At 42.0% G+C, this 27,546-nt stretch overlaps 1 protein-coding gene across 1 annotated transcript in view; it reads left to right on the top strand.

Moving 5' to 3' along the window:
* SLC7A14 (solute carrier family 7 member 14) overlaps positions 1–23,480 on the top strand; it is a 66,587-nt gene extending 43,107 nt beyond the window's left edge. Inside the window, exons 6-7 of the mRNA XM_033855466.2 lie at positions 114–988; positions 23,158–23,480. Of these exons, the coding sequence (XP_033711357.1) occupies positions 114–988; positions 23,158–23,480 (1,198 nt within the window). The remainder of the gene's footprint in view (positions 1–113; positions 989–23,157) is intronic.
* Positions 23,481–27,546: the final 4,066 nt, after the last annotated feature.

Genomic DNA, 27,546 nt, shown 5'->3' with positions numbered 1-27,546 from the left:
AAGCAGTGAATCCAGAAGTAAGCTGGAGAAACAGGACCAGGAGGTGTTAAACCATGCTGAATCAATCCCCACGTGTAGCTCACCGTGAACCCTCTGCTTGCCCCTCCCTTCAGGTTCCTGGCTCACGTGAGCTCCTACACAGAGACCCCAGTGGTGGCCTGCATTGTGTCGGGGTTCCTGGCGGCTCTCCTCTCCCTATTAGTCAGCCTGAGAGATCTGATTGAGATGATGTCCATCGGCACCCTCCTCGCCTACACCTTGGTCTCTGTCTGCGTCTTGCTCCTTCGATACCAACCAGAAAGTGACATTGACGGGTTTGTCAAGTTTTTGTCTCAGGAGCACACAAAGAAGGAGGGCATTCTGGCTGACTGTGAGAAGGAAGTTGGCTCTCCTGTGAGTGAAGGGGAAGAGTTTTCCGGCCCAGCCACCAACACATGTGGGGCTAAGAACTTACCATCCTTGGGAGACAACGAGATGCTCATAGGGAAATCAGACAAGTCGACCTACAACGTCAACCACCCAAACTACGGCACCGTGGACATGACCACAGGCATAGAAGCTGATGAAACTGAAAACATTTATCTCATCAAGTTAAAGAAGCTGATTGGGCCCCGTTACTACACCATGAGGATCCGGCTGGGCCTTCCAGGCAAAATGGACCGGCCCACAGCAGCTACAGGGCACACGGTGACCATCTGCGTGCTTCTGCTCTTCATCCTCATGTTCATCTTCTGCTCCTTCATCATCTTTGGTTCCGACTACATCTCAAAGCAGAGCTGGTGGGCCATCCTTCTGGTCATTCTGATGGTGCTGCTGATCAGCATCCTGGTGTTTGTGATCCTGCAGCAGCCAGAGAACCCCAAGAAGCTGCCCTATATGGCTCCCTGTCTCCCCTTTGTGCCTGCCTTTGCCATGCTGGTGAACATCTATCTCATGCTAAAGCTCTCCACCATCACGTGGATCCGGTTTGCGGTCTGGTGCTTTGTGGGTAAGCAACTTCCTTTGAAGCCTTGAGAGTTCCCTTCTAAGACCTTGATCAGGCTTATCTCAAAATTACCTCCTAGCTGGGCTGGGCATCACTATTCCAGAGAAATCTGGCTGGTTCTGTGGATCCCTACTTCCTGCTTTAGAGTCAAAAAAGCCAGTTGTGCCCTTTCTGCCTGTTATGATCTTGGTTGTGAGTTTTGAAGAAAGATACTGATCAATCCATCACTTCACTGAATCCTATTACTGGATGTTCTTCTGGTGGATAATTAGTATCATAGAAAGTCCACTTAAAATGAATCCACATTTTTAAAAAGGACAAAAATAACATATAAAAATGAGGGTGGGAAAGGCTGATTGGAATTCTTAGAAACTAAAAATTATGAAAAATTTTATTTACCTTACATTCAACAAAATTAAAATGGCAATCAATCATGCCATGTTTTTTAAATGAGCAAACTATGAATTAAGTATGGGGTTTTAGGCACAGTTTTTTGACCAAATTGTATCATGGCACCATTTAACAGCCCTCACTTTTTGTTGACTTTGCAAAATATTCAAGTTTTTCATTTTTTCCCCAAGATCTTTCTTCATCCTTTGATATTCCGATCATTCTCTTGGGAAGTACCCATCATACCATCATCCTTGTTGCTTTCTCTCCTTCTATTGATAACTGATAGGACTCTGCTGGGTCATCAACGTCCACAGCTTTGAGTGAATTACTATTGCTCTCTCTAAACTCACTTTCACTGCCTTCAGGAAGTCCTGTATCATTCCTAAGATTTCTAGTTTTCCTTTGGGATCAATTTATATTATATTCACATTACATGTTTATCCTATATGACCATCACCGATGTTTACGAAATTGCTGGGGATTGGTGCTCATGATAACTTGAGAGGGATGTTTAAGTGAAGACTAATTTGAAAGTTCCTTAGTTATTATTTTTATATTTCCTATACAACTTGGTAACCCTGGGGTCTCTGGCAACAAATACTTAGCTAAGGAGAGTCCTTAGGTGCTCTGAGGAATAGGAAAGTAAAGAATAAGTAACTCAGCCTTAAGGGAGGCAAGACAAATATGTGTGAATCAACCAGCCTGGGCAAGGCAGCATAGAGAGTCATTGAGTTGTAGCCCATCCACTCCTTGAGGTCAGGGATATGGGTGTTCAACCCGGTGACCTCTGTGCCGGAACATAGTTCGTGCTTAATAAATACCTATGATTGTAAAGCACTCTTCAGATGAGAAAAAGGAAACTTCCAGTCAGAATAGCTGGAAAGGACTTAGGAGGTAGAATTTGAACTGGGCCTATAAGATAGGATTTCGGTAGAGGGAAGTGGGGGGAAAACACAGGATTCAAAGGAAAGAACATATGTCTCCCAGAAGACTCCTCACATCCGAAGGCCATCCTATGCCTTCCTGTAAGCATTTTGTACCAATTTTTCACTACCCTAAGCCTCATCCCTTGTTAGACTTTAAGGGATCTCTTGAGAGGACCCCACCGACTCATGAAAATTCTAAGCATTTATATGATTCATTCACAATCTCTCTTTTCTGTTTAAACATTTTTCCACTGGAACAAGAAGCTAACCAATGGAAAGATGCTATTATGGGTAGAAATGAATGCAGTGGGTAGAAATATTAGAGTCATGTATTTGTCAAGTGAATGAAGGCACAAACACAAATACACATGAATTTATTCATCTTTTCCTGGACTATTTAAGCTAGAAGAAGCCTCCAACATCTAGTACAGTGTTACCCACAGTGTGGTGACTATTCCATTGTTAATATTTGGACCGATTTTAGAGAGTATATGAATGAACTTTAAAAAATATTATATGATTATGATTCACTTTCACAAATACTAGAAAAATATATACATTCCCATGAATCTGGTGATTATTTTTAAATTCTAAAAGTGAGTCAAGGAGATTCAAGATGGTGGAGAGTAGGTGGACATGGAGTTCATCTCTCTCCACGGATGCATCAGGAATACATCTGTAGGTGCAACAATTCTCACAGAACACCAGCTGAAAACTAGCAGAAGACCTTGGACACTGGAAAGGACTATAAAGATCCCTGCATAACTGGGTAGGATGGAAAAAAAGAAGGGAGAAGGAGGAGGAGAGGAAGCAGGACAGGACCTGCACCCCAAGGAGAGGAAGCTGAAACAGAGGAGAGAGACCTGAATTGGGGGAAAACCCCTCTCTGACGGGGAAATAGACTGGGACAGAGGGGAAGCATTAGAGGCTGTCGGAAGACGGTGAAGTGGCCAGTCTGTGGCAGACAGGGCCGAGTGAGAAACACACAGACGGTCCATACTGTGGACATACGTGCCCGGGACTGGGACATGTATTCACAGGTGTGCAAAGGGGCTGGGAGCTGGTGCATGAGGACTGGAGAACAGGCTCAGAGCGAGAACTGCTGTTGGCTGTGGGGAGACGGACTGAGGGGATGGGAGGGAGGAAATCTGCAGCAGGGAATGCCTAGGGAGGAAGACTGGACTGCCATGGAAGCAGGGTGCTATTGATCAGTCACACACAGGGGGAGAAGCCATTACTGTAGCCTCTCTCTACCTACATGCCAGCACCTGCCAGTGACAATAAAAAAAGCCCCCTCAGGGCTGGCCCTCATGTGCCTTACGCCGGGAGGCAGAAAAGGCCCTCGCTAGGGCCATATCTCTTGCACCCGTGGCCGCCGGCTTCCCTGCGCATTTGGCGCCCCTGGGGCTCCCATGATCCAAGCAGTCATACCACCTCTGCGCCTGGTCCTCACAGGGGCAGACCCAAGAGCTCCAAGGCAGACTCAGGACAAGACTCCTGTGGGTGGACCACATGTAGAGGTGGGGATAAAACCAAAGCTGAACCCCAGGGATGGGGTGACTAAGGAAGAAGATGGACAATCTTTCCACCAGCTGTACAAGCTGCAGATTAAATCCCCACAATCAGTTAGGTAGACCCTGCGTCTATGGAATATCTGAGTAGACACTGAGTGTTCCCACAAATGAAAACAGTCTAGGGCTTCCCTGGTGGCACAGTAGTTGAGAATCTGCCTGCCAATGCAGGGGACACGGGTTCGAGCCCTGGTCTGGGAAGATCCCACATGCCGTGGAGCAACTAAGCCCGTGCGCCACAGCTACTGAGCCTGCACGTCTGGAGCCTGTGCTCCGCAACAAGAGAAGGCCGCGACAGTGAGAGGCCCGTGCACCGTGATGAAGAGTGGCCCCCGCTCGCCGCAACTAGAGAAAGCCCTCACACAGAAACGAAGACCCAACACAGCCAAAAATAAATAAATAAATTTATTTAAAAAAAAAAAACAGTCTAGCTCTGGCAGCTGTGGACTTTGGGGGCAGCACATGCAGGAACTGGGCCAGATCAGAGCCTGAGTGGTCCCCACAGTGCTCACAGCAGGTCCAGAGACCAGCCCAGAGGCAGAGGAGAGCCTCCTGGGGAGGCAGAGGGGGGCTGTGGCTCACGGCGTGTGCAAGGACACTTACAGCAGACACCCCATGGAAACATAATTATTACTATCGACTTTATTATGTTTTGATTCATTCTGTTGTTGGTTCTAGCTTTTTTTTTGGTTTCTTTTTCTTTCTTTTTTTGTTTCTTGTTGTTTTGGGGGGTTTTCTTGTTTTGTTTATTTAGTCTTTTGGGATCTCTGCTGTATAACTTTTTAAAAATTTTTTTATACATTTCTATTTATACTTTGCTTTTCTGTTGTCCTGTGTTTTTTCCCTTTTTATTTTATTATCTTTCTAATCATTTTTATCACTTTGTTGTCTCCTTGCTTTCTTCTTCAGTTGGCACACTGCTTTGGTTTTGTTTTTAGGTTATGTGTTTTTGTTACTTTTAATCCTAATTGTTTGATTTCATTTTTCAATTCTATTTGTCTTGTTGTTCTCTGGCTTTTTGTTTTATTTGGCTCTGTTTTTGTTTCTTTTATGTGTGTGTGTGTTTCCTTGTTTCTGTTTCTGTTTGATTTTGTTTTCACCATTTCTCTGGGATTTTGTTTGTCTTTTTTTTCTTTAATATATTTTCTATTTTTTTAAATATTTGTTTTATGTTGCTTTTCTGCTCTTCTGTCTTCTTTCCCCTTTCTCTTTTTCTCTTTTTTTTAATATGATTTTTGTTGGTTTGCTTTGTTTCTTTGCTTCATTCTCCAGCTGGCACTCTGCTTTGGTTTTGTTTTTTGGTTCGGGGTTTTTGTCAGCTTTCTTCTTAATTGTTTGATTTTCTTCTTGGGTTCTTTTGTTCGTCTGGTTGTTTTGCTATTTGATTTATTTTGTTCTGTTTTTGTTTCTTTGTGTGTGTGCATGTTTCCTTGTTTCTGTTTGTATGATTTTACTTTTTACCATTTGTCTGGGACGAGCGACTTGCGGGGTCATGGTCCCTCAACCAGAAGTCAAGCCTGAGGCTCTGGAGTGGGAGCACTGAGCCCGGGATGCTGGACCACTAGAGAATTCCTGGCCCCGGGGAAGATTAATCACCAAGGGCTCTCTTGGAGGCCTCTATCTGAATCCAAGACCCAGCTCCACCCAACTGCCAGCAGCTAACAACGCTGGACGCCTCACACTAAACAACAAACAAGACAAGAACAAAAACCCATTCATCAGCACACAGACTACTTAAAGTGATAGTAAGCTCACAGACACCCCAAAACATACCACATGACATGGCCCTGCTCATCAGAGGGAAAATACTCAGTTCCACCCACCAGAACGCAGGCACCAGTCCCTCCGATCAGGAAGCCTACACAAGGCACTGGACCAACCCCACCACCGGGGGCAGAGAACAGAAGCAAGAGGAACTATGACCCTGCAGCCGAGGGAAAGAAGACCTCAAATACTGTAAATTAGACAAAATGAGAAGACAGAGAAATATCTTATAGGCAAAGGAGCAAGATAAAAACCCACAAGGCCAAATAAATGAAGAGGAAATAGGCAAACTACCTGAAAAAGAATTCAGAGTAATGATAGTAAAGATGATCAAAAATCTTGGAAAGAGAATAGAGAAAATACAAGAAACGTTTAACAAGGACTTAGAAGGACTAAAGAGCCAACAAACAGTAATGAACAACACAATAACTGAAATTAAAAATACTTTAATTTTTTTAATTAAATAAAAAATAGCGGAAAACTGAGGCAGAAGAATGGATAAGTGAGCTGGAAGATAGAAAGGTGGAAATAACTTCCAGGGAGAAGAATACAGAAAAAAGAATGAAAAGAATTAAGGACAGTCTCAGAGACCTCTGGAACAACATTAAGCGTACGAACAATGAATTATAGGCATCCCAGAAGAAGAAGAAAAAAGAAAGGGTCGGAGAAAATATTTGAAGAGATTATAGTTGAAAACTTCCCCAACATGGGAAAGGAAATAGTCAATCAAGTCCAAGACATGCAGAGAGTCCCATACAGGATAAACCCAAGGAGAAACATGCCGAGACACATATTAATCAAACTAATAGAAATTAAACACAATGAAAAAATATTAAAAGCAGCAAGGGAAAAACAACAAATAACATACAAGGGAATTCCCATAAGGTTAACAGCTGATCTTTCAGCAGAAACTCTACAGGCCAGAAGGGAGTGGCAAGATATATTTAAACTGATGAAAGGGAAAAACCTACAACCAAGATTACTCTACCCAGCAAGGATCTCATTCAGATTTGATGGAGAAATCAAAAGTTTTACAGATAAGCAAAAGTTAAGAGAATTCAGCACCACCACACCAGCTTTACAAAAAAATGCTAAAGGAACTTCTCTAGGCAGGAAACGCAAGAGAAGGAAAAGACTTACAAAAACAAATCCAAAACAGTTAAGAAAACAGTAACAGAAACATACATATCAATAATTTCCTCAAATGAAAATGGATTAAATGCCCCAGCCAAAAGACACAGACTGGCTGAATGGATACAAAAACAAGACCCATATATATGTTGTCTACAAGAGACCACCTTCAGACCTAGGGACACATACAGACTGAAAGTGAGGGGATGGAGAAAGAAATTCCATGCAAATGGAAATCAAAAGAAAGCTGGAGTAGCAATATGCATATCAGATAAAATACACTTTAAAATAAAGACTAGGGCTTCCCTGGTGGCACAGTGGTTGAGAGTCTGCCTGCCGATGCAGGGGACACGGGTTCATGGCCCGGTCTGGGAGGATCCCACATGCCGCGGAGTGGCTGGGCCCGTGAGCCATGGACGCTGAGCTTGCATGTCCAGAGCCTGTGCTCCGCAACGGGAGAGGCCACGACAGTGAGAGGCCCACGTACCGCAAAATAAAATAAAATAAATAAAATAAAATAAAATAAAATAAAGACTATTACAAGAGACAAGGAAGGACACTATATAATGATCAAGGGATCAATCCAAGAAGATATAACAATTGTAAATATCTATTCACCCAACACAGGAGCACCTCAATACATAAGGCAAATGTTAACAGCCATAAACAGGGAAATGAACAGTAACACAATAATAGTAGGTGACTTTAACACTCCACTTACACCAATGGACAGATCATCCAAAGAAAATAAATAAGAAAACACAAGCTTTAAATGACACATTAGACCAGATGGACTTAATTGATATTTCTAGGACATTCCATCCAAAAACAACAGAATACACTTTCTTCTCAAGTGCACACGGAACATTCTCCAGGATAGATCACACCTTGGGTCACAAATCAAGCCTCCGTAAATTTAAGAAAATTGAAATTGTATCAAGCATCTTTTCCAACCACAACACTATGAGACTAGATATCAATTACAGGAAAAAAAACTGTAAAAACTACAACACATGGAGGCTAAACAATACACTACTAAACAACCAAGGGATCACTGAGGAAATCACAGAGGAAATCAAAAAATACCTAGAAACAAATGACAATGAAAACACGACGACCCAAAACCTATGGGATGCAGCAAAAGCAGTTCTAAAAAGGAAGTTTATAGCAATACAATCCTACCTCAAGAAAAAACTCAAATAAACAACCTAACCTGACACCGAAAGCAATTAGAGAAAGAACAAAAAACCCCAAAGTCAGCAGAAGGAAAGAAATCATAAAGATCAGATCAGAAATAAATGAAAAAGAAATGAAAGAAACAATACCAAAGATCAATAAAACTAAAAGCTGATTCTTTGGGAAGATAAAATTGATAAAACATTTTTCCAGACTCATCAGGAGAAAAAGGGAGAAGACTCAAAGCAACAGAATTAGAAATGAAAAAGGAGAAGTAACAACTGACACCGCAGAAATACAAAGGGTCATGAGAGATTACTACAAGCAACTCTATGCCAATAAAATGGACAACCTGGAAGAAATGGACAAATTCTTAGAAAACTACAACCTTCCAAGACTGAACCAGGAGGAAATAGAAAACATGAACAGACCAATCACAAGTCTGAAATTGAAACTGTGAATAAATATCTTCCAACAAACAAAAGCCCAGGGCCAGATGGCTTCACAGGTGAATTCTATAAAACATTTAGAAAAGAGTTAACATCTTTCCTTCTCAAACTCTTCCAAAATATAGCAGAAGGAAAAACACTCCCAAACTCATCCTACGAGGCCACCATCACCCTGATACCAAAACCAGATGAGGATGTCACCAAAAAAAGAAAATTACAGGCCAATATCACTGATGAACATAGATGAAAAAATCCTCAACAAATACTAGCAAACAGAATCCAACAGCACATTAAAAGGATCATACACCATGATCAAGTGGGGTTTATCCCAGGAATGCAAGGATTCTTCAATATATGCAAATCATTCAATGTGACACACCACATTAACAAACTGAAGAATAAAAACGATATGATAATCTCAATAGATGCAGAACAAGCTTTTGATAAACTTCAACACACATTTATGATAAAAACTCTCCAGAAACAGGGAATAGAGGAAACCTACCTCAATATAATAAACTCCATATATGACAAACCCACAGCCAACATCATTCTCAATGGTAAAAAACTGAAAGCATTTCCTCTAAGATCAGGAACAAGACAAGGGTACCCACTCTCAGCACTATTATTCGACATAGTTTGGAAGTTTTAGCCATAGCAATTGGAGAAGAAAAAGAAATAAAATGAATCCAAATTGGAAAAGAAGAAGTAAAACTGTCACTGTTTGGAGATGACATGATACTCTACATATATAACCCTAAAGATGCCACCAGAAAACTACTAGAGCTAATCAGTGAATTTGGTAAAGTAGCAGGATACAAAATTTCGTGCACAGAAATCTCTTGCATTCCTATACACTAACAATGAAAACTCAGAAAGAGAAATCAAGGAAACACTCCCATTTACCACTGCAACAAAAAGAATAAAATATCTAGGAATAAACCTACCTAAGGAGGCAAAAGACCTGTATGCAGAAAACTATAAGACACTTACAAAAGAAATCAAAGACGATACAAACACATGGAAAGATATACCATGTTCTAGGACTGGAAGAATCAACATTGTGAAAGTGACTATACTACCCAAAGCAATCTACAGATTCAATGCAATCCCTATCAAACTACCAATGGCATTTTTCACAGAACTAGAACAAAAAATTTCACAATTTGTATGGAACACAGAAGACCCCGAATAGCCAAAGCAATCTTGAGAACGAAAAACGGAGCTGGAGGAATCAGGCTCCGTGACTTCAGACTATACTACAAAGCTACAGTAATCAAGACAGTATAGTACTGGCACAAAAACAGAAATATAGATCAGTGGAACAAGCTAGAAAGCCCAGAGATAAACCCACACACATATGGTTACCTTATCTTTGACAAAGGAGGCTAGAATATACAATGGAGCAAAGACAGCCTCTTCAATAAGTGGAGCTGGGAAAACTGGACAGCCACATGTAAAAGAATGAAATTAGAACACTTCCTAACACCATTCACAAAAATAAACTCAAAATGGATTAAAGACCTAAACGTAAGGCCAGACACTATAAAACTCTTAGAGGAAAACATAGGCAGAACACTCTTTGACATAAATCGCAGCAAGATCTTTTTTGACCCACCTCCTAGAGTAATGGGAATAAAATCAAAAATAAACAAATGGGACCTAATGAAACTTAAAAGCTTTTGCACAGCAAAGGAAACCATAAATGAGATGAAAAGACAACCCTCAGAATGGGACAAAGTATTTGCAAATGAAGCAACGGACAAAGGATTAACCTCCAAAATATACAAGCAGCTCATGTAGCTCAATATCAAAAAAAACAAACAACCCAATCCAAAAATGGGCAGAAGACCTAAATAGACATTTCTCCAAGGAAGACATACAGATTGCCAACAAACACATGAAAAGATGCTCAACGTCACTAATCATTAGAGAAATGCAAATCAAAACCACAGTGAGGTATCACCTCACACCGGTCAGAATGGCCATCATCACAAAATCTACAAACAATAAATGATGGAGAGGGTGTGGAGAAAAGGGAACCCTCTTGTACTGCTGGTGGGAATGTAAATTGATACAGCCACTATGGAAAACAGTATGGAGGTTCCTTAAAAAACTAAAAATATAACTACCATATGATCCAGCAATCCCACTACTGGGCATATACTCTGAGGCAACTATAATTCAAAAAGATACATGTACCACAATGTTCACTGCAGCACTATTTACAATTTCCAGGACATGGAAGCAACCTAAATGTCCATTGACAGATGAATGGTAAAGAATATGTGGCCTATATATACAATGGAATATTACTCAGCCGTAAAAAAGAACAAAATTGAGTTATTTATAATGAGGTGGATGGACCTAGAGTCTATCATACAGAGTGAAGTAAGTCAGAAAGAGAAAAACAAGTACCATGCTAACGCACATATATGTAATCTAAAAAAACAGTACTGATGAACCTAGCGGCAGGGCAGGAATAAAGACGCAGACATAGAGAACAGACATGAGGACACAGGCAGGGAAGGGGAAGCTGGGACGAAGTGAGAGAGTAGCAGTGACATATATACACTACCAAATGTAAAATGGATGGCTAGTGGGAAGCTGCAGCATAGCACAGGGCGATCAGCTCGATGCTTTGTGACGATCTAGAGGGGTGGGATAGGGAAGATGGGAGGGGGGCTCATGAGGGAGGGGATATGGGGATATATGTATACATATAGCTGATTCACTTGTTGTACAACAGAAACTAACACAACCTTGTAAAGCAATTGTACTGCAATAAAAGTTTTTTAAAGAGTCAAATTGAAGAAAAAATTAGTACTAGTACATGTGCCATATGATTCAAAGTAATAATTAACACTTATGTAGCTCTTGCTACATATTAGCCATCAGTCCAAGGACTTTACTTATGTTAACTTATTTAATCTGCACAGCCACCTGCATTTCACAGATGAGGAAACTGGGGCACTTGACTGAGGTCACACAGTTAGAATACAGCAAAGCCAAATTAGAACTCAGGTGTGTGGGTCCAGAGTCCATGATCATAACCGCTATACTAAAAATGTAGTATATGAATATAAATAACATATAAATAAAGTTTGAGAAACACTGACACGGTCCACCACTTCCCCACTTCTCCCTCTCTCGACCTTACAGATAAGCAAACTGAACCTCCAAGAGGTTAAATAACATGCTCAAGGTCAACAGAAATAACAGGAAGTTATTCATAGAGCTATTACTACAATCCAGAATCTCCATGCTCAGATGTGGGGCTCCTACCTCCCCACCAGGGTGCCTCTGAACAGACCTTATTTGCTCAGAATGTTTGATATGTAGTCTGTGCAGATTAACACATAACATCAGGGGTGGCTCCACGGGTGGATGCTCTGTGCAGTCACACAGGGCTCTGCACTTGGCTTAATGCTCTGCTGCTATCTTCTTGAATTCTTAACAATTTTTTAACAAGAGGCTCCATGGTTTCATTTTGCACTGGGACCTACAAATTATGTAGCCAGTCCTGCATAATATCTATGTTTCTGGACAACCAGAGGAATTTTGCAAAAGTGATGAGGTGACAGGAACCCCCTGCCTATGGTTTTTTTTGTTTTTTTGATACAAAGCTAGATTTTACTTGAAAATTTTTTTAATGTTAGCATATCTAAATTCATATAGGTAATTGGTTTACAGTTTTTGTTTTTGTTTTAATTTTTATTAGAGCAGTTGCTTTACAGTGTTGTATTAGTTTCTACTGTACAGCAAAGTGAATCAGCTATATGTATACATATATCCCCTCTTTTTTGGATTTCCTTCCCATTTAGGTCACCACAGAACATTGAGTAGAGTTCCCTGTACTATACAGTAGGTTCATCAGTTATCTACTTTATACATAGTATCAATAGTGTATATATGTCAATACCAATCTTACAATTCATCCCACCTCCCCCTTTCCCCCTTGGTATGCATGTTTGCTCTCTACATCTGTGTCTCTATTTCTGCTTTGTAAAAAAGATCATTTATGCCAATTTTTTCAGATTCCACACATATGCATTAATATACCATACTTGTTTTTCCTTCTTACTTCACTCTGAATGACAGTCTCTAGGTCCACCCACATCTCTATAAATGACCCAATTTCGTTCCTTTTTATGGCTGAGTAATATTCCATTGTATATATGTGCAATATCTTCTTTATCCATTCATCTGTCTTTGGACATTTAGGTTGCCTCCATGTCCTGGAAATTGTAAATAGTGCTGCAGTGAACATTGTGGTACATGTATCTTTTTGAATTATAGTTGCCTCAGGGTATATGCCCAGTAGTGGGATTGCTGGGTCATATGGTACTTCTATTTTTAGTTCTTTAAGGAACCTCCGTACTGTTTTCCATAGTGGCTGTATCAATTTACATTCCCACCAGGGGTGCAAGAGGGTTCCCTTTTCTCCACACCTCTCCATCATTTATTGTTTGTAGATTTTGTGATGACGGCCTTTCTGACTGCTGTGAGGTGATGCCTCATTGTAGTTTTGATTTGCATTTCTCTACTAATTAGTGACGTTGAGCATCTTTTCATGTGTTTGTTGGCAATCTGTATGTCTTCCATGGAGAAATGTCTATTTAGGTCTTCTGCCCATTTTTGGATTGGGTTGTTTATTTTTTTGATATTGAGCTGCATGAGCTGCTTATATATTTTGGAGATTAATCCTTTGTCCATTGCTTCATTTGCAAATATTTTGTCCCATTCTGAGGGTTGTCTTTTCGTCTTGTTTATGGTTTCCTTTGCTGTGCAAAAGCTCTTAAATTTCATTAGGTCCCATTTGTTTATTTTTGTTTTTATTTCCATCTCTCTAGGAGGTGGGTCAAAAAAGATCTTGCTGCGATTTATGTCAAAGAGTGTTCTGCCTATGTTTTCCTCTAAGAGTTTTATAGTGTCTGGCCTTACGTTTAGGTCTTTAATCCATTTTGAGTTTATTTTTGTGAATGGTGTTAGGAAGTGTTCTAATTTCATTCTTTTACATGTAGCTGCCCAGTTTTCCCAGCTCCACTTATTGAAGAGGCTGTCTTTGCTCCATTGTATATTCTAGCCTCCTTTGTCAAAGATAAGGTAACCATGTGTGTGGGTTTATCTCTGGGCTTTCTAGCTTGCTCCACTGATCTATATTTCTGTTTTGTGCCAGTACCATACTGTCTTGATTACTGTAGCCCTGTAGTAGAGTCTGAAATCAGGGAGCCTGATTCCTCCAGCTCTGTTTTTTTTCTTTTTTTCCTCAAGATTGCTTTTGCTATTTGAGGTCTTTTGTATTTCCATTCAAATTGTAAAAATTTTTGCTCTAGTTCTGTGAAAAATTCCGTTGGTAATTTGATAGCAATTGCATTGAATCCGTAGATTGCTTTGGGTACTACAGTCACTTTCACAATGTTGATTCTTCCAATCCTAGAACATGGTATATCTCTCCATCTGTTTGTGTCATCTTTGATTTCTTTCATCAGTATCATAGTTTTCTGCATACAGGTCTTTTGCTTCCTTTGGTAGGTTTATTCCTAGGTATTTTATCCTTTTATTGCAGTGGTAAATGGGATTGTTTCCTTAATTTCTCCTTCTGAATTTTCATTTTTAATGTATAGGAGTGCAAGAGATTTCTGTGTGTTAATTTTGTATCCTGTGAGTTTATTAAGTTCATTGATTAGCTCTAGTAGTTTTCTGGTGGCATCTTTAGGATTTTCTATGTATAGTATAACGTCATCTGCAAACAGTGACAGTTTTACTTCTTCTTTGCCAGTTTGGATTCCTTTTCTTTTTCTTCTCTGACTGCCATGGCTAGGACTTCCAAAACTATGTTGAATAATAGTGGTGAGAGTGGATATCCTTGTCTTGTTCCTGATTTTAGAGGAAATGCTTTCAGTTTTTCACCATTGAGAGTAATGTTTGCTGTGGGTTTGTCATACATGGCCTATATTATGTTGAGGTAGGTTCCCTCTATGCCGACTTTCTGGAGAGTTTTTATCGTAAATTGGTGTTGAATTTTATCAAAAGCTTGTTCTGCATCTATTGAGATGATCTTATGGCTTTTATTCTTCAATTTGTTAATATGGTGTATCACATCTATTGATTTGTGTATATTGCCTTTGGAGTCAGACAGCCCCAAGTTCACTCACAGCTCTGCCACTTCCTTGTGACCTTGGGAAGTTCACTTAACTCCTTTGGGCCTCAGTTTTCTCATCTGTAAAAATGCAGATAATTCTTTTAGCCTTGATCTAGTTGCTGTTTGGGGCTTAAATAAGAAAATATCAGAGAAAGCAGTAAGAAATATTGTTTTGCTGCCTTTCTTTTAAAAAGCTAGAATGATTCATTGTCTCCCAGACTAGCTATTAGCTATCACATGCCAAAGTACAACATGAACCTGTTCTGACTCAGGCTGCCTTCCCAGTTATCAGGCAGAAGAAAACTCCCAGAGAACCTTCTGTAATCTTGCTGATAGCACAAACTTCAAACTAGCTCCAGGAACTGATACTCCTTGGCATGGGAGGATGCCACCCTGCAGCTTGGGCTGGCCAGACAGAGGGCAATGAAGCCTGCAGTTTAAGAAGCACCCAACTGCTAGCTATTAACTGCTTTGGTCTCATGATCTTTGAAGGCTGGAATATAAGTAAGTTTCGCCTAGAACAATGATTCTCAACCTTGACTACACAACAGAATCGTGAGAGTTGCTTCTGAAACATTCTATGACCAGGATCCCCTCACAGAGATGTTCTGATTCAATTGGTCTGGTATGGCCAACTATTGGGTATTTTTAAAACTCTTAGGTAATTTTAATGTGCAGCCAGGTTTACAATGATCTAGAACAGTGGTTCTCAAAGTGTGGTCCCAGACCAGCAGCATCAATATTATGTGGAAACTAGTTAGAAATGCGATTTCAGAGCCCATCCCGGACCTACAGATAGAATCAGAATCTCTGAGGGCAATTTAGATTTTAACAAGCCCCCCAGGTAATTCTGATGCATGCTCAAATTTGAGAGCCACTGATCTAGAGAGAAGAATAAGAAGATATTAGCAAGAAGGGCAGATAATTTAATTACAAAACTCCCTATTTTGGGATATATAAAATATATCCATACCACAACCCCAAATTGGCTTGTAAAATTTTTAACTATCTTGTAGAATAAATATCCTATCTTGTAGGATAAATATCCTATCTCTAAACATCTGAGCCTCCAAAATGTCAGATTATTCTTCTTAATCTCTCTATTCATAATATAAGTTTCCTGGGGAGAACAGTAGAGAGGTTTCTAAATGGAGCTTCTTATGAAACTTCTGATACTTTTTTAAAAGATTTACATGGTTAGGCTGAGTCATAACTTGATAATCTTCTTAAACACATTTTTTTTACCCAAATTTCTCTAAATGAATCTTAATTACAGCATTTTTGTAACAATGTTTTGCTAAGCTTTTGAGAGCACAACTCACAGCGAGAAACGAGGCACAGTCCTAACTAGACACCCAGTACTTGTTTATTTTCCTTTTGACAAGAGAAATAACACAAATAGCAAATGTTTAATAATCCCCAACAAAATGACCACAAAGCGGCCTTCATATACCTTTTCTCTTCGATGATGCAGTTTTGTAAAGGAATACCTCAGGAGTTGGGCAGGGGCTCAGGGAATATGAAACTAGGAGGGACCAGTAAGAACACTATACAATGGTATTTTCCAGGCACGTGTCAGGTCTACTGGTCCCTGTGGGCCTTTACTGTAAATGAATCATCTGTTAGACCAGCTGTGGGCGCCCTTACTCTGGAGTCTGTCAAGTTTTCATCTGGAATTTTTTCAGTCCCTCTGAGGAAAACAAATTACCGTCTATAGCTTTAGAGAACAGATAGGACTTGTGATTTGCGCAATGGCCCTCATAAATCCTGTACTAAACCATCACTATCCCAGACAGAAGGCATACTTTACGGTCTTCGCCTGAGCTCTCATCTGAAATCCTATTGGAAACTGACCCAAAGCAGCCACTGTGATGAAGGGAAGAGGAGGGAGAGAAGGGGGCCATGAATTCGACCTGACAGGGCACCAAGATAAACAAATTCCTGATGATATGTCCCATAAATAAGTTTGACATTCTCCTTGAAGGAAACAGGAAAACAACTGGCAGCTTCAACATCAAAATCATGCTCAGAAGAGCAAGAAAAATCACGGAGGCCAGAGTGAGGATGGCCACAGGGCCAGGGCGATTCCAAGAGGGAGGGAGGGAGAAGGTGAATCGTTCAGCAGCTGACGCTGCCTGCTGGCAGAGGTGCTGGGATACACAGGGAGACACCTGGCTGAGAATGAAGGCAGAGGAGACCATGGCAGTGGAAGGCCCTGGAGCGGGTGTGTGCCGTGCACCCTTAACAGACAGCGCTGTGAAAGAGTGGTGATGGGCTTCTTTCCCTCAGCATTCCATTTGTGAGATGCATCCGACTCGTGCTTCTAGTTTTAGTTTGTTCATGCTCCTTGCTGTCTAGCATTCCACTGTGTTGATACACCACAATGTATTTATCCATCCTGGTGTCCATGGATATTTAGCGTGTTTCCAGTCAGGGCCATTAGGAGCAGAGCTGCTACGAACATTCCTGTGCATGTTTTCAGTGGACACTCAGACACATTTCCCTTGGGCTTCTGTTGAGTTAGAGGTGGAACTGTTGGCTTGGATTACTGGGCTTCTTAATATGTCTTTAGACAAGATTGCATTCTGTCTCACAGCCATTATACTCAACAAATAACATGAGGGTCTCCAGCTCCATTTTGCAGGTGGGAAACTGAGGCATAAAGAATGTGACTTTACGTTAGATCAGCTGCAGGGCCAGAAGAGAAGCTCCCCCGGTCCCCATTCCATCCTGAGCCTGCTCTTCCTGGCCACACCATGTTAAACAAACCTTACTGTTATTACAATCAACAGGGCTTGTGAGTATTTAAAAAATAACCAGCAAAGTGGGAGCTGGCGGGGACTGTGCTGGATGGGAGGCCACCTTCTCATTACCATCTTCATTTCTGCATTGGCAAGTGTCTGTTTGGGAAAGTTGATTCCAGAGTAGTAAAAATAAAAAAGCCTCCTGGCATAACAAAGCGCCTGGTTACCTTCAGCGGGCAGGGCTTCCTGCTGGAGAACGTGCCCCAGGAAGAGGCTGTTCCACCCAGCCTGAGGGCAGATGGCCCGCCTCTTTTGGCCCTGAGCGTGGAGCCATGTTCAGAGGACAGGCAGCTCCTGGGGGACCCCAGAGGTCAGGGACCTTCTTCATAACCTGAGCTTGTTCCTGCAGGATTGGCAATCTGTCTAGACCCAGGTCACCCGGGCTCTTTTCAGCATTGAGCTTTTGTCCTGGATTTCTCCCATATGATTCAGAGGACCCCCTACCCCTACCCCTCTCACTTGTAGGTTTGAGGTCATTTGCTTCATTTGCACAGGATGGACTGAGACAAGTGGAGTAAGTAGGTGTTTCGCCAGCTGGCACTGAGGTGCCCTGATCTCGTGAAGGCAACCTGACATCCCGAAAAGCTCTCTGGAGGCCCCTGGGTAGGATGGGAGCGGCCCTCCATTTAGACTCAAGAGATGTGAGTTCTGGTGCCATTTCAATCCCTGCATATTGCACACTTCTTAACTTCTCTGGGATGATGGACGAGGGAGTGTGTTTGTATAAAGGGCCTTCTGATCACAAGGTACTGTTACATAAAGAAAGCCCGTTCAGTTGCTGAAGGCGCGATTCTTCATCTTGTCTAGCCCGAACCTCTCAGGCTAGACAAGATGAAGACAATATGGCAGGCATATTCTCTACCCGGGAACTTCTGTCCGGAAAAGGAGCCAGAGCCTCCCTTTGAATATGTCCCTTCAGCGCAAACAGCCTCTCACGGGACTCACTGCCATTACTGGGTGGCCAGTACAGCCGTGTCTGCTGTTAAAATACTGAAACACGTCTGTGCCTGCTGCTAACTAGTCACTGCCTTGAGTGGTCCCGCCCCTCCACGATCCAGCAACTAAAACAATAACTCCAGCCCAGCAGGCGGGCCTCCAAGACCCTGCTGCAACACAAAAGCTGACTCCCTTCTGATTTTTAACATCACGCCTGCCTTTCATTCATTCAGGTATCAGATGTATAACTACAAAGCAGTGGATCTAAGTTTTTATGGAACTGGAGAATTAAGTACCCAAATGGAATAAGTAATATTATTTATCAATCAGCCATCTTATTCTTGAGGCTTGGTTCCAAATGACTTCTGGCTTATGCTAAAAGCAAATCTACTTTCAAAAGATAAAACCTTGCCATCTGTAAGGGTTTACAAAAGAGTAAACCCAATCCCAGTGACAACCTAAATGACAGGACCCAAAAACTATTTCAAGCAATGATAGCAAGCAATCATTGAAATAAGTGTATAGCTTCAATAAATGAAGAGTTTATCCAAACATAATAATTTGGGGAAATTTTAATGCTGCTGGATATCAGATGATATTAAGGAATTTTTAAAATAAATTTTTTTTTAAATAAATTTCTTTATGTATTTTTGGCTGCATTGGGTCTTCGTTGCTGCACGCAGGCTTTCTTTTTAGTTGTGGCGAGCGGGGGCTACTCTTTGCTGTGGTGCACGGGCTTCACATTGCGGTGGCTTCTCGCTGCAGAGCATGGGCTCTAGGCACACGGGCTTCAGTAGTTGTGGTGTGAGGGCTTCAGTAGCTGTGGCTCGCGGGCTCTAGAGCGCAGGCTCAGTAGCTGTGGCGTACGTGCTTAGTTGCTCCACAGCGTGTGGGATCTTCCCAGACCAGGGCCCCGTGTCCCCTGAATTGGTAGGCAGATTCTCAACCACTGCACCACCAGGGAAGCTCCATATTAAGGAATTATTATCAGTTTTTAGATGTGATAATGATACTAAGTTAAGGTTTTTAAAGGAGTCTATTTTACAGATACATACTGAAACATTTACAGATGAAACAGGATGAAAGGGATTTGTTTCAAAATAATCTAAAGACAAAGTAGTAGGGGGGAGGGAGCAGGCTAGCAATGAATACATAGGCTTTTTTATACTATTCTCTCCATTTCTGTATGTTTTAAATTCTTCAAAAGTAAAGTTCAGCAAAATTGCTTCCAATTAGTCTATACCTCCCAGCCACCCCTGGTAGGTGGGAGAAATAACAATTGAAAGCAGCCTGGATTATGACATGGAGGACCCGGAAGGATCCACAGTCTGAACACTACCTAAACACTGACTGTGTAGCTGTGGAAAGTCCTGTATTTCGCCTTGTGCCGCAGTTTCCAGCCTGTGAAACGCACATAACCTTAACCCCCTCCCCCACACACACACCATTCTGAAACAGGCCAGGAGGAGTCTAAACAAAACAACATTTGTAAAACATTTTGTGTTCCTTGGGAGAAAGGTGTGACATAAAGGATGCATCACTGTAGGACCTCAGCACCCAGAGGGGTTGTGTGAAGTTTTGTTCAGATGATTCAGGATTCCCAGAAGCTCCCCACAGATTTTTCAGAAACGACCTCATGCTTCCCTCTCTAGGCCAACTGAAAAAAGGAGCAGAAACAAAACACCCTGCTTCTACACTGGAGGCTTTTAGCAGCTCTGTTTACTCCTCCAACACAAAGCCCTTGTTTATGTGTGACAGATGGTAATACATGTTTCTCTCTTCTCTCCGCCCCCGCTCATTTGTTCCCCTCTGTTCCTTTGTCCTCCTCCATTCTTCCTTTTCTCCAGTCCTTCTCTGCCTCACACCACTTTTCCTGAACTGATTCAAGGGCCAGGGAGAAGGATAAAGGCAGACAGAACGCCAAGCCCTAGGAGAACGCATGTGCCCAAGCCGGCTGTTCATGCTGTCAGGCCGATACACACAGTCGATTCTTGGTTCACAGCACTCATATTTGAAATGTATTTTTGAAGACAGAGTGACACACCTTTGAAACTGTAGGGGGCTCAGAGCAAACATTAGAAGGCCCATAAATATTTATGTGGTAGGTTTCCATGGATTGCTTTCCCAAAGTAATCACAGTCGACACATTTGCGTACAGACACACACACACACACACACACACACACACACACACACACACACACTCATGTTCCTTCCAGACCCAGCCACTCCCCAGATAGAACCTAACTTGTACCAAATATTTTTGCGCTAGGCACAGTCTATAACGCAGCAGTGGAGGGGGTGTGAAGGGCTGAGTAAGCTAGAGCCTTCTCTCTATCCTCATGGAATGCTACTGCTGTGACTCAGTCTTTCCCAGCCTCCATTTCTTCGTCTGTAAAATGAAGGTATTCAAATAGGTAAATGACATAGACTCTTTTCCAGCTCTAAATATCTATGATCCTATGAGCAATCACGCCAAGGCTCCCAGAGAATTCCCATAAACCGATCTACCTGACACCCCAATACTTGGTGGGGACAGGGGAAAGTTTGTCAGAATAGATGTCAAACCAGTGCTCAAATGATGACCCGTATAGTACAGAAGAGAGAAGCTAGGGGCAAAGGGGGAAAGAAAAAATGGTATTAAGTTTAGTAGGGAAATAACATGCTTATAAATAGAATCCAAGAAGGGGATCAAAGAGGAAAGAATTGATGTAATAGATACCAAGCTGAAGGAGAAGACAAGCTTTGGCACCTGCCTGTATGTCTAAGAGAAAAGATAGCAAGAAAAAAAAACTGGACATAAGGAGGTGTGTGCCTGAGGATAAACCTAGTCTCCTGAAACAAACATGCTTCCAACAGAGGCATTCTCCAAGAAGCAGCATGCTGGCCCTTTTAAGAGAGGCCTCAGTTTGGCGCCTTGTTCTACACAAGGATAATAACTATCCCCCATGGCCACATCCACCCCAGACAAGAAAGAGTAAAGAGCCATGCTCAGAACAAATGAAGTCGCTATTTCAGAATAGCTACGTCTGCAAATGATTAACTCCAGGATTTATTACCAATTAGGACTATAAATCTCTGCTTACTTTGGCTCCTGGAAAGTTGATTTCACTGGGGGATGGTGGGGGGAAATCCAAGCTTAAAAAGACACACTGCAAATTCAAAAGGAAGCAGGATACCTCAAGCACCAGAGCGGAAAGCAGGCCTCACCTTGTGGTTCTAAGCAAACAGCCCAGCAGATGCCCACAGGGTTAGCAAAGTCAAAGAGGCTAGTGCCACCGAGAAGAGGGTGTTGGGGCCTGGAAGGAGGGTGCATAACCGAGGGGCCCCCAGCGGCCAGGCCACAAAATGGCCAAAGTTGGCAGTGAAGCATGTGCATCAGGAGTTGTTTTTTTGTTTGTTCGTTTTCTGGCCACACCACGCAGTTTGTGGGATCTTAGTTCCCTGACCAGGGATCGAACCCGGGCCCATGACAGTGAAAGTGACGAGTCCTAACCACTGGACCACCAGGGAATTCCCACATCACGAGCTTTAATGTTCCTGATCTCAGGGGTTCTCAGCCTTGGCTGACCACTGGAATCACCTGTGAAGCTTTAAAAACACCTATGCTTGGGTCACACTGCAGACCAATTAAATCAGAATCTCTATAGAGGATGAGGCTCAGGTATCAGGATTATGCAAAAACTCCCCAGGTGACCCTCCAGGTGCAGCCAGGGTTGAGAACCACTGCTTATCTCGTTTCCTCCTCACAGCAACCCCAACGTATAGGTACAGTAGTACTCTCATGGTTTCCTAGAAGAGAAAGCTGAGGCGCAAAGAGGCTCAATAACTGGTCCAGGGTTACACAGCTAATAGTGATAGAGGCATGATTTGAACCCAGACCTCGCACTCTTAACCATCATGCCCCATGGCCTCCAAGGCTACAGTTCTCAGCGCTCCAGGCCCTGAGCCTTCATGGGCTTTTCAAGGTAGAAAATGGGGTCTCTCAAACTATTTTCATATATCTTTTCCTAAAAATTCTAATAGAAATGAAACATTAGCCCATATTAATGCTACGTATTAACTAGGAAGGCAGGTTTCTTTCCTTCGCTTGGAATGAGAAGGTTGCACTGGACACTGCATGCGTATCAGGAGTTCTCATTCATTCCTTCAACAAACATTAAGTGCCAGTTTTCTGCACAGTCTATAAAACAGAACCACCCTGTACAGATAAGCACACAACAGATACCCTAAGGGCCGAAACAGTGGCATGCACTAGACACTGTGAGAGTCCACAGATGAAAGTGGACAGCTGAGTGGCAGTAATGTATTATGACTTTGGTGAGTGAAAAATGGGAAAGTAAATCGTAGGATCATATATGCATGTTGCTACGTGGTGAAATAAAAGATGGAGTCCCTAAGTGCAGGTATGGGATAATAAGATGCTATGAGAAGGTTGGGAATACACTGCTGGTGATCCATAACTATTTAATCCAGAGTAGAAAATGCACATTTCCTGGCGAGCACCTACATGAGTACAGTGAGCTAGATGTCAACAGGGGAGGGGGGACTGAGGTGACCTCAAGAGCCCATATCCTAACTAAAGAGGCAGCCAGTTCTCACCTCAGCCAAACGTTTCCATATCGGAATGTGGGTACAGTGTTGTCAGTCCTTCTGACTTTTTTAGGGGAAGCTGTAAATATGGGTTGCTTAATGCAAGATCTCCCAATTTTTAAACAGCATCTAATTCGAGTCTTTTCAGTACACTGTATAGACCAAAGAAAACACAACCAGCACCAGCTCTGCTTTCACGATTGAGAGTGAGCTCCCTGCTTGACCCACAGATCCCAAAGCAACTGCTTATCCCACTTGTGCTTCCCCCCACCTCCCACCTACAGGTATGCTCATTTATTTTGGGTACGGCATCTGGAACAGCACCCTGGAAATCAGCGCCCGAGAAGAAGCCCTGCACCAAAGCACGTACCAGCGTTACGACGTGGACGACCCCTTCTCGGTGGAAGAAGGTTTCTCCTATGCCACAGAGGGCGAGAGCCAGGAGAACTGGGGCGGGCCTGCCGAAGACAAAGGCTTCTATTACCAGCAGATGTCAGATGCACAGGCAAACACCCAGACGAGCAGCAAGGCGAAGAGCAAAAGCAAACACAAACAGAACTCAGAGGCCCTGATTGCCAATGATGAGTTAGATTACTCTCCAGAGTAGGAGCAAACACGCAAGAAATGTGTAGAAATGATGGTGATTTATTTTCAGTAACTTAACCTGTGGGGTAGAAGGTGGAAACGTCTTTGGCTCTCATTGCAAAAACCCAGCCTTCCCCAAAGTCAGTCCCCAGTCATAGCCTGTCATTTGCCACTTCTGCTCTTCAGGATGGTTCTGTCGAAGGGCTTAACCCAGGTCCCATAGCTGGTCCCCTTGTAAGAAACAAAAACAAAAAAGCTAAACAAGAAGCTACAAGAAGTTCTACCTTAGGTGCAACCATCAGAGCTGATGGCAGCAAACGTTTCCCAGGCCTTCGCTTTGCTGGTTGAATCTTTTCTCTTCTAAGGCCCCAAGAAGCAGGGAGTAAACTTCCTGGACCACACTGAGGCTGCAGCTCCTCCTGGAGATGTGCCAAAGCAGGCAGGGGTGGGCACAAGGCAGCATGTCAGCCACCTGAGACCACAAGGGCAAAGCTCTGTTTCAGCGTGCTGGGCTGAGAGCTGCTCCCTGAGGCCAGGTGGCACGTGGCACTTCCTCAGCAAGCCACATTGTGTCCTGCAATCTCACAAAAACAAATTCATGGAGATGCATGCCTCTTGTCCTTTGCCAAGGTTCTCACAATCTCCCAACTAGAACTTTAGGACACAGCAAAGGTCAGGGACTCTGAGACCATGACCCCAAAGATTTCAGACGCACCATAAAGCAGTCATGCAGACCCAATAATATGGTGAGAAGCACCATCAAAGCTCTACTTAAATGCCCAGAAAAAAGAAAAAAACTGAATAACCATCTCTTGCAGTGAAGGCCAGAAGGGCATTGGCAAAAATTAACTCTCTGTCATGCCTTCTCTTATACCAGACTCTAAGCTCCTGGTGATATGATGAAAGCGGGCAAAGTAGGAGCATGATTTCATGGCACTAGTATGCCTTGAAGAAGTAGGCTGTTTGTCTTACGATCAGATAAAAAAGCTTTCCAAGGCAAAGTGACCCAGCCACTGAGATCACATTGCAAACTCTACTTCAGATTTCTAAAATTATAAATTCTGTAGTTTTGTGAGATATGCAACCACTTGATTGTTGGGTGCTGCTCTGAAAACAAAAATATTGAAGCACAGCTACTTAGTAACTGCATTCCATGAGGTCACATTTCACTTCTGAACCTTATTCCTCTGGAGTAGCTCACTTTTAGATGTGTATTTTTCCTGTTATTTCCCAAAGTAGTTTCACTGAGGCCCAGAGAAAAATCTGGTAAGGTCTAAATCTGGGCCATAGAGGGGGCTCTTAAAGGTATTTTCTCTGAAACAAGCTGGAAGAGAACATTTGCAACAAGAAAAAAAACACATGGTCTATGCATTCTAGTCCTGGGTTACAGGGATTCCAACACTGCCTTGAGATGTGCACGCATGTATGTGAAGGCACAATTTGGATCAAGCTAAAATCTTTGTGAGAATTTCCCGAAAGGGAGGCGCAATAGCAAATTCTTTGCTCTCTCTGTCTCCTGGATCTAGAGTTATGCCAAAAGTTTTCCAGAACATCAACTAATGTTTAAGTCTATTCTTTCTTAAAGGTTGAGGTTTGTGCCACCTTGGCATGTTTCAGGATTATAAACAGGAGGCAAAAGCACATTTTTATGCAAAACTAACACTGATCAAGAATGTATCAAGTCTTAAGCAATGGGAATAAAAAGAAATGTAACATCTGTCCTTGGAGGCTCACAGCCCAGGGAACAAGCAGCACCAGAGCCTGATAAATGTAGATAAAACAACCAAACCTGACAAGTCCTCTTGGTCGATGCCCTGGGCTTTAACATAATATTGTTTAAAAGATCAACTGACACTAGTTTTTTTTTTTTAAATAAACTGCATATCCCACCCATAGCCAATGTATGCCATTTAAATTCAAATAATTACTGTTTCCAGATCTTCTTTTTCATTCCTCTATATTAAGTGTTTAGAGCTCTGGTTTCCTGAGGTCATTTTTTCATTTTAATTTAAGGCTTGGCAATGCCATTTTTCTCTCGCCTAAGATTAACCATAAAGATACAGTGCCTGGTGTGTGAAATACATCCTTGGGGATTAAATTCGCTATCAGTAATTTTTGTGAAAACAAAGTTTCGAACTGGTCTTAGGACTCAACAAATCTGCCTAGTTTAAATATAACCTGTTAAACCTGAGACACATCCAGACAGATGGGATGGGGCTGTATTCCTTAAAAGCGTTCAAAGAGAAATATGAATACAAAAATAACAAAATCCTAACGTGAGTGAAAGAGCTTCCTTTTGCTAGTAAGGTGTAGGTACTAGCGTAACCATTGTCTGGTGGCAGATGTATGCAGTTTCTGCAGCATGAGAAGAGAGAAGGCATGCTTTGGTAAACCCTGTTGGTACTGATTTCTTGAAGGCCTTCTCTAAATCATTCTCATTTCAGGAGTCATTTCTCACCAGTAGCATCTATATTTTTTTAAGCTTTGCTCTCCTTATTGCTCTAAAGTTGATTAGTCATTTCACCAGTGACCTTGGCTTTTAAAAAAAGTTAGTCAATATGATAGAAAAAGTTTTTCAAGATAAATAGACATGTTTTTCCCTCATGTTTCCCAGCCTCTGTGAAACAGTCCTAGATTTCACAATGCAGTTTTCAAATACCAGAAGCCACCAGAATGATTATAGTAGCGTTTCCTAATTAATTTTCTTAAGACCATATTTGTGGGACCACGTTATAAGTAAGATCACCCTATAGTTACCTCAGAAACTTAGCCCCTTGAACAGAGTCCAAGAAAGACCTCTATTTTACTGACTCCTCTGTAGCAAGAGCTCTTTCAGTGAGATTTCATCATGTGGATTTACGATTTGGAGGCAAGTACTTGATTTTTTTTAATTGTATGCTCTTTATTAGCACTCTGCTTCATTTCAAGAGGACTTCAGGTGGCTATAAAAATACATACAATACAGAAAGATTAAGTGAGGAACTGAGGCAAATAAAAATAGAAATAGAAAGGATAAGACAAGGCTAGACGTGTATTTAGTGCACAAATGCAGAACTTTGACATGCACTGCTAGATTTGCCAATGAGGAGGCAACTTAAGACATAATGGAATTGTTGGTAATGACAACAAGAAGTGTTCCTGGATGATAAGAATATATCCTTCCCCACGAGGGCAGAGAACTGCAATACCATAATAAGCTTCAGAGCCAGATTTTACCAACTGCATGTGCTTGGCATATAGTGGATGTTCAATAAATATCTGATCAGATGGATGGGTGGATGGATGAATGAAGGGAAAAGGAAATATCATTTATTCAACAATTTTTTATGGAGAGCTTATTATGTGCTGTAGGGGTTCAAATATCGAAAAGACCTCCCTCCATCGGAAAGATCATAGAGAATGCAGCCCTTGTGTTGAGGCTTGTGGGGTGGGGAGACTTTTGCCAGGTAGAAATGAAGGAGATGCTCGCCAGCTGGAGGATCAGCATGAGTAAGGTGTAGACTGTGGCTAACAGCTGTCTCCTGACTAATCATTTGTACCGTGCCTCCTTCAAGGAAAAGCAAGAAGCTAGTTTGACAGGAGCACATGATTTGTATTTAGAACTGTAGAAAATAATGCTGAGAAGGCAAGTCAGGGCTCACGCACAGATAGATGTGAATGTTGAACTGAGCTGGCTGGCTCTCCTTGGGTGGGGCGGCAATGAGGAAATGATGAAAGTATGAATCAGGGAAGGCTGGACTTCAAGAAGCTGGGGCAGTGGCTTCATCTGCCTAGCAAGGGGCTGAGAAATTACATACACACTCCAAGTTGATTTAACATACCTAAAGGGGGAAAATATCCATACTTAAAACAACGTATGATTCTTCCTTTGAAATCCTGTCTGATTTCATCAACTTAGGAGACGTATAGTCATTTAACATGTGGACAGACAACACAAAGTTATTTCCCAGCCACTTTAAAATTTTCAACAGTAAATTTAAACAACCAAACCTAACAACATTTTATATCTATCTAACCTGAACAGTAAAAGTGCAGCTCAAGATTTTACTCGAGTGTAAAGCCACTTTGTGAAAGGAAAGGAATGACAG

The sequence above is a fragment of the Tursiops truncatus genome, chromosome 4, assembly GCF_011762595.2.
Source record: "Tursiops truncatus isolate mTurTru1 chromosome 4, mTurTru1.mat.Y, whole genome shotgun sequence".
In the NCBI taxonomy this organism is placed as follows: Eukaryota; Metazoa; Chordata; class Mammalia; order Artiodactyla; family Delphinidae; genus Tursiops; species Tursiops truncatus.
This window is presented reverse-complemented; position numbering and strand designations above follow the sequence as displayed.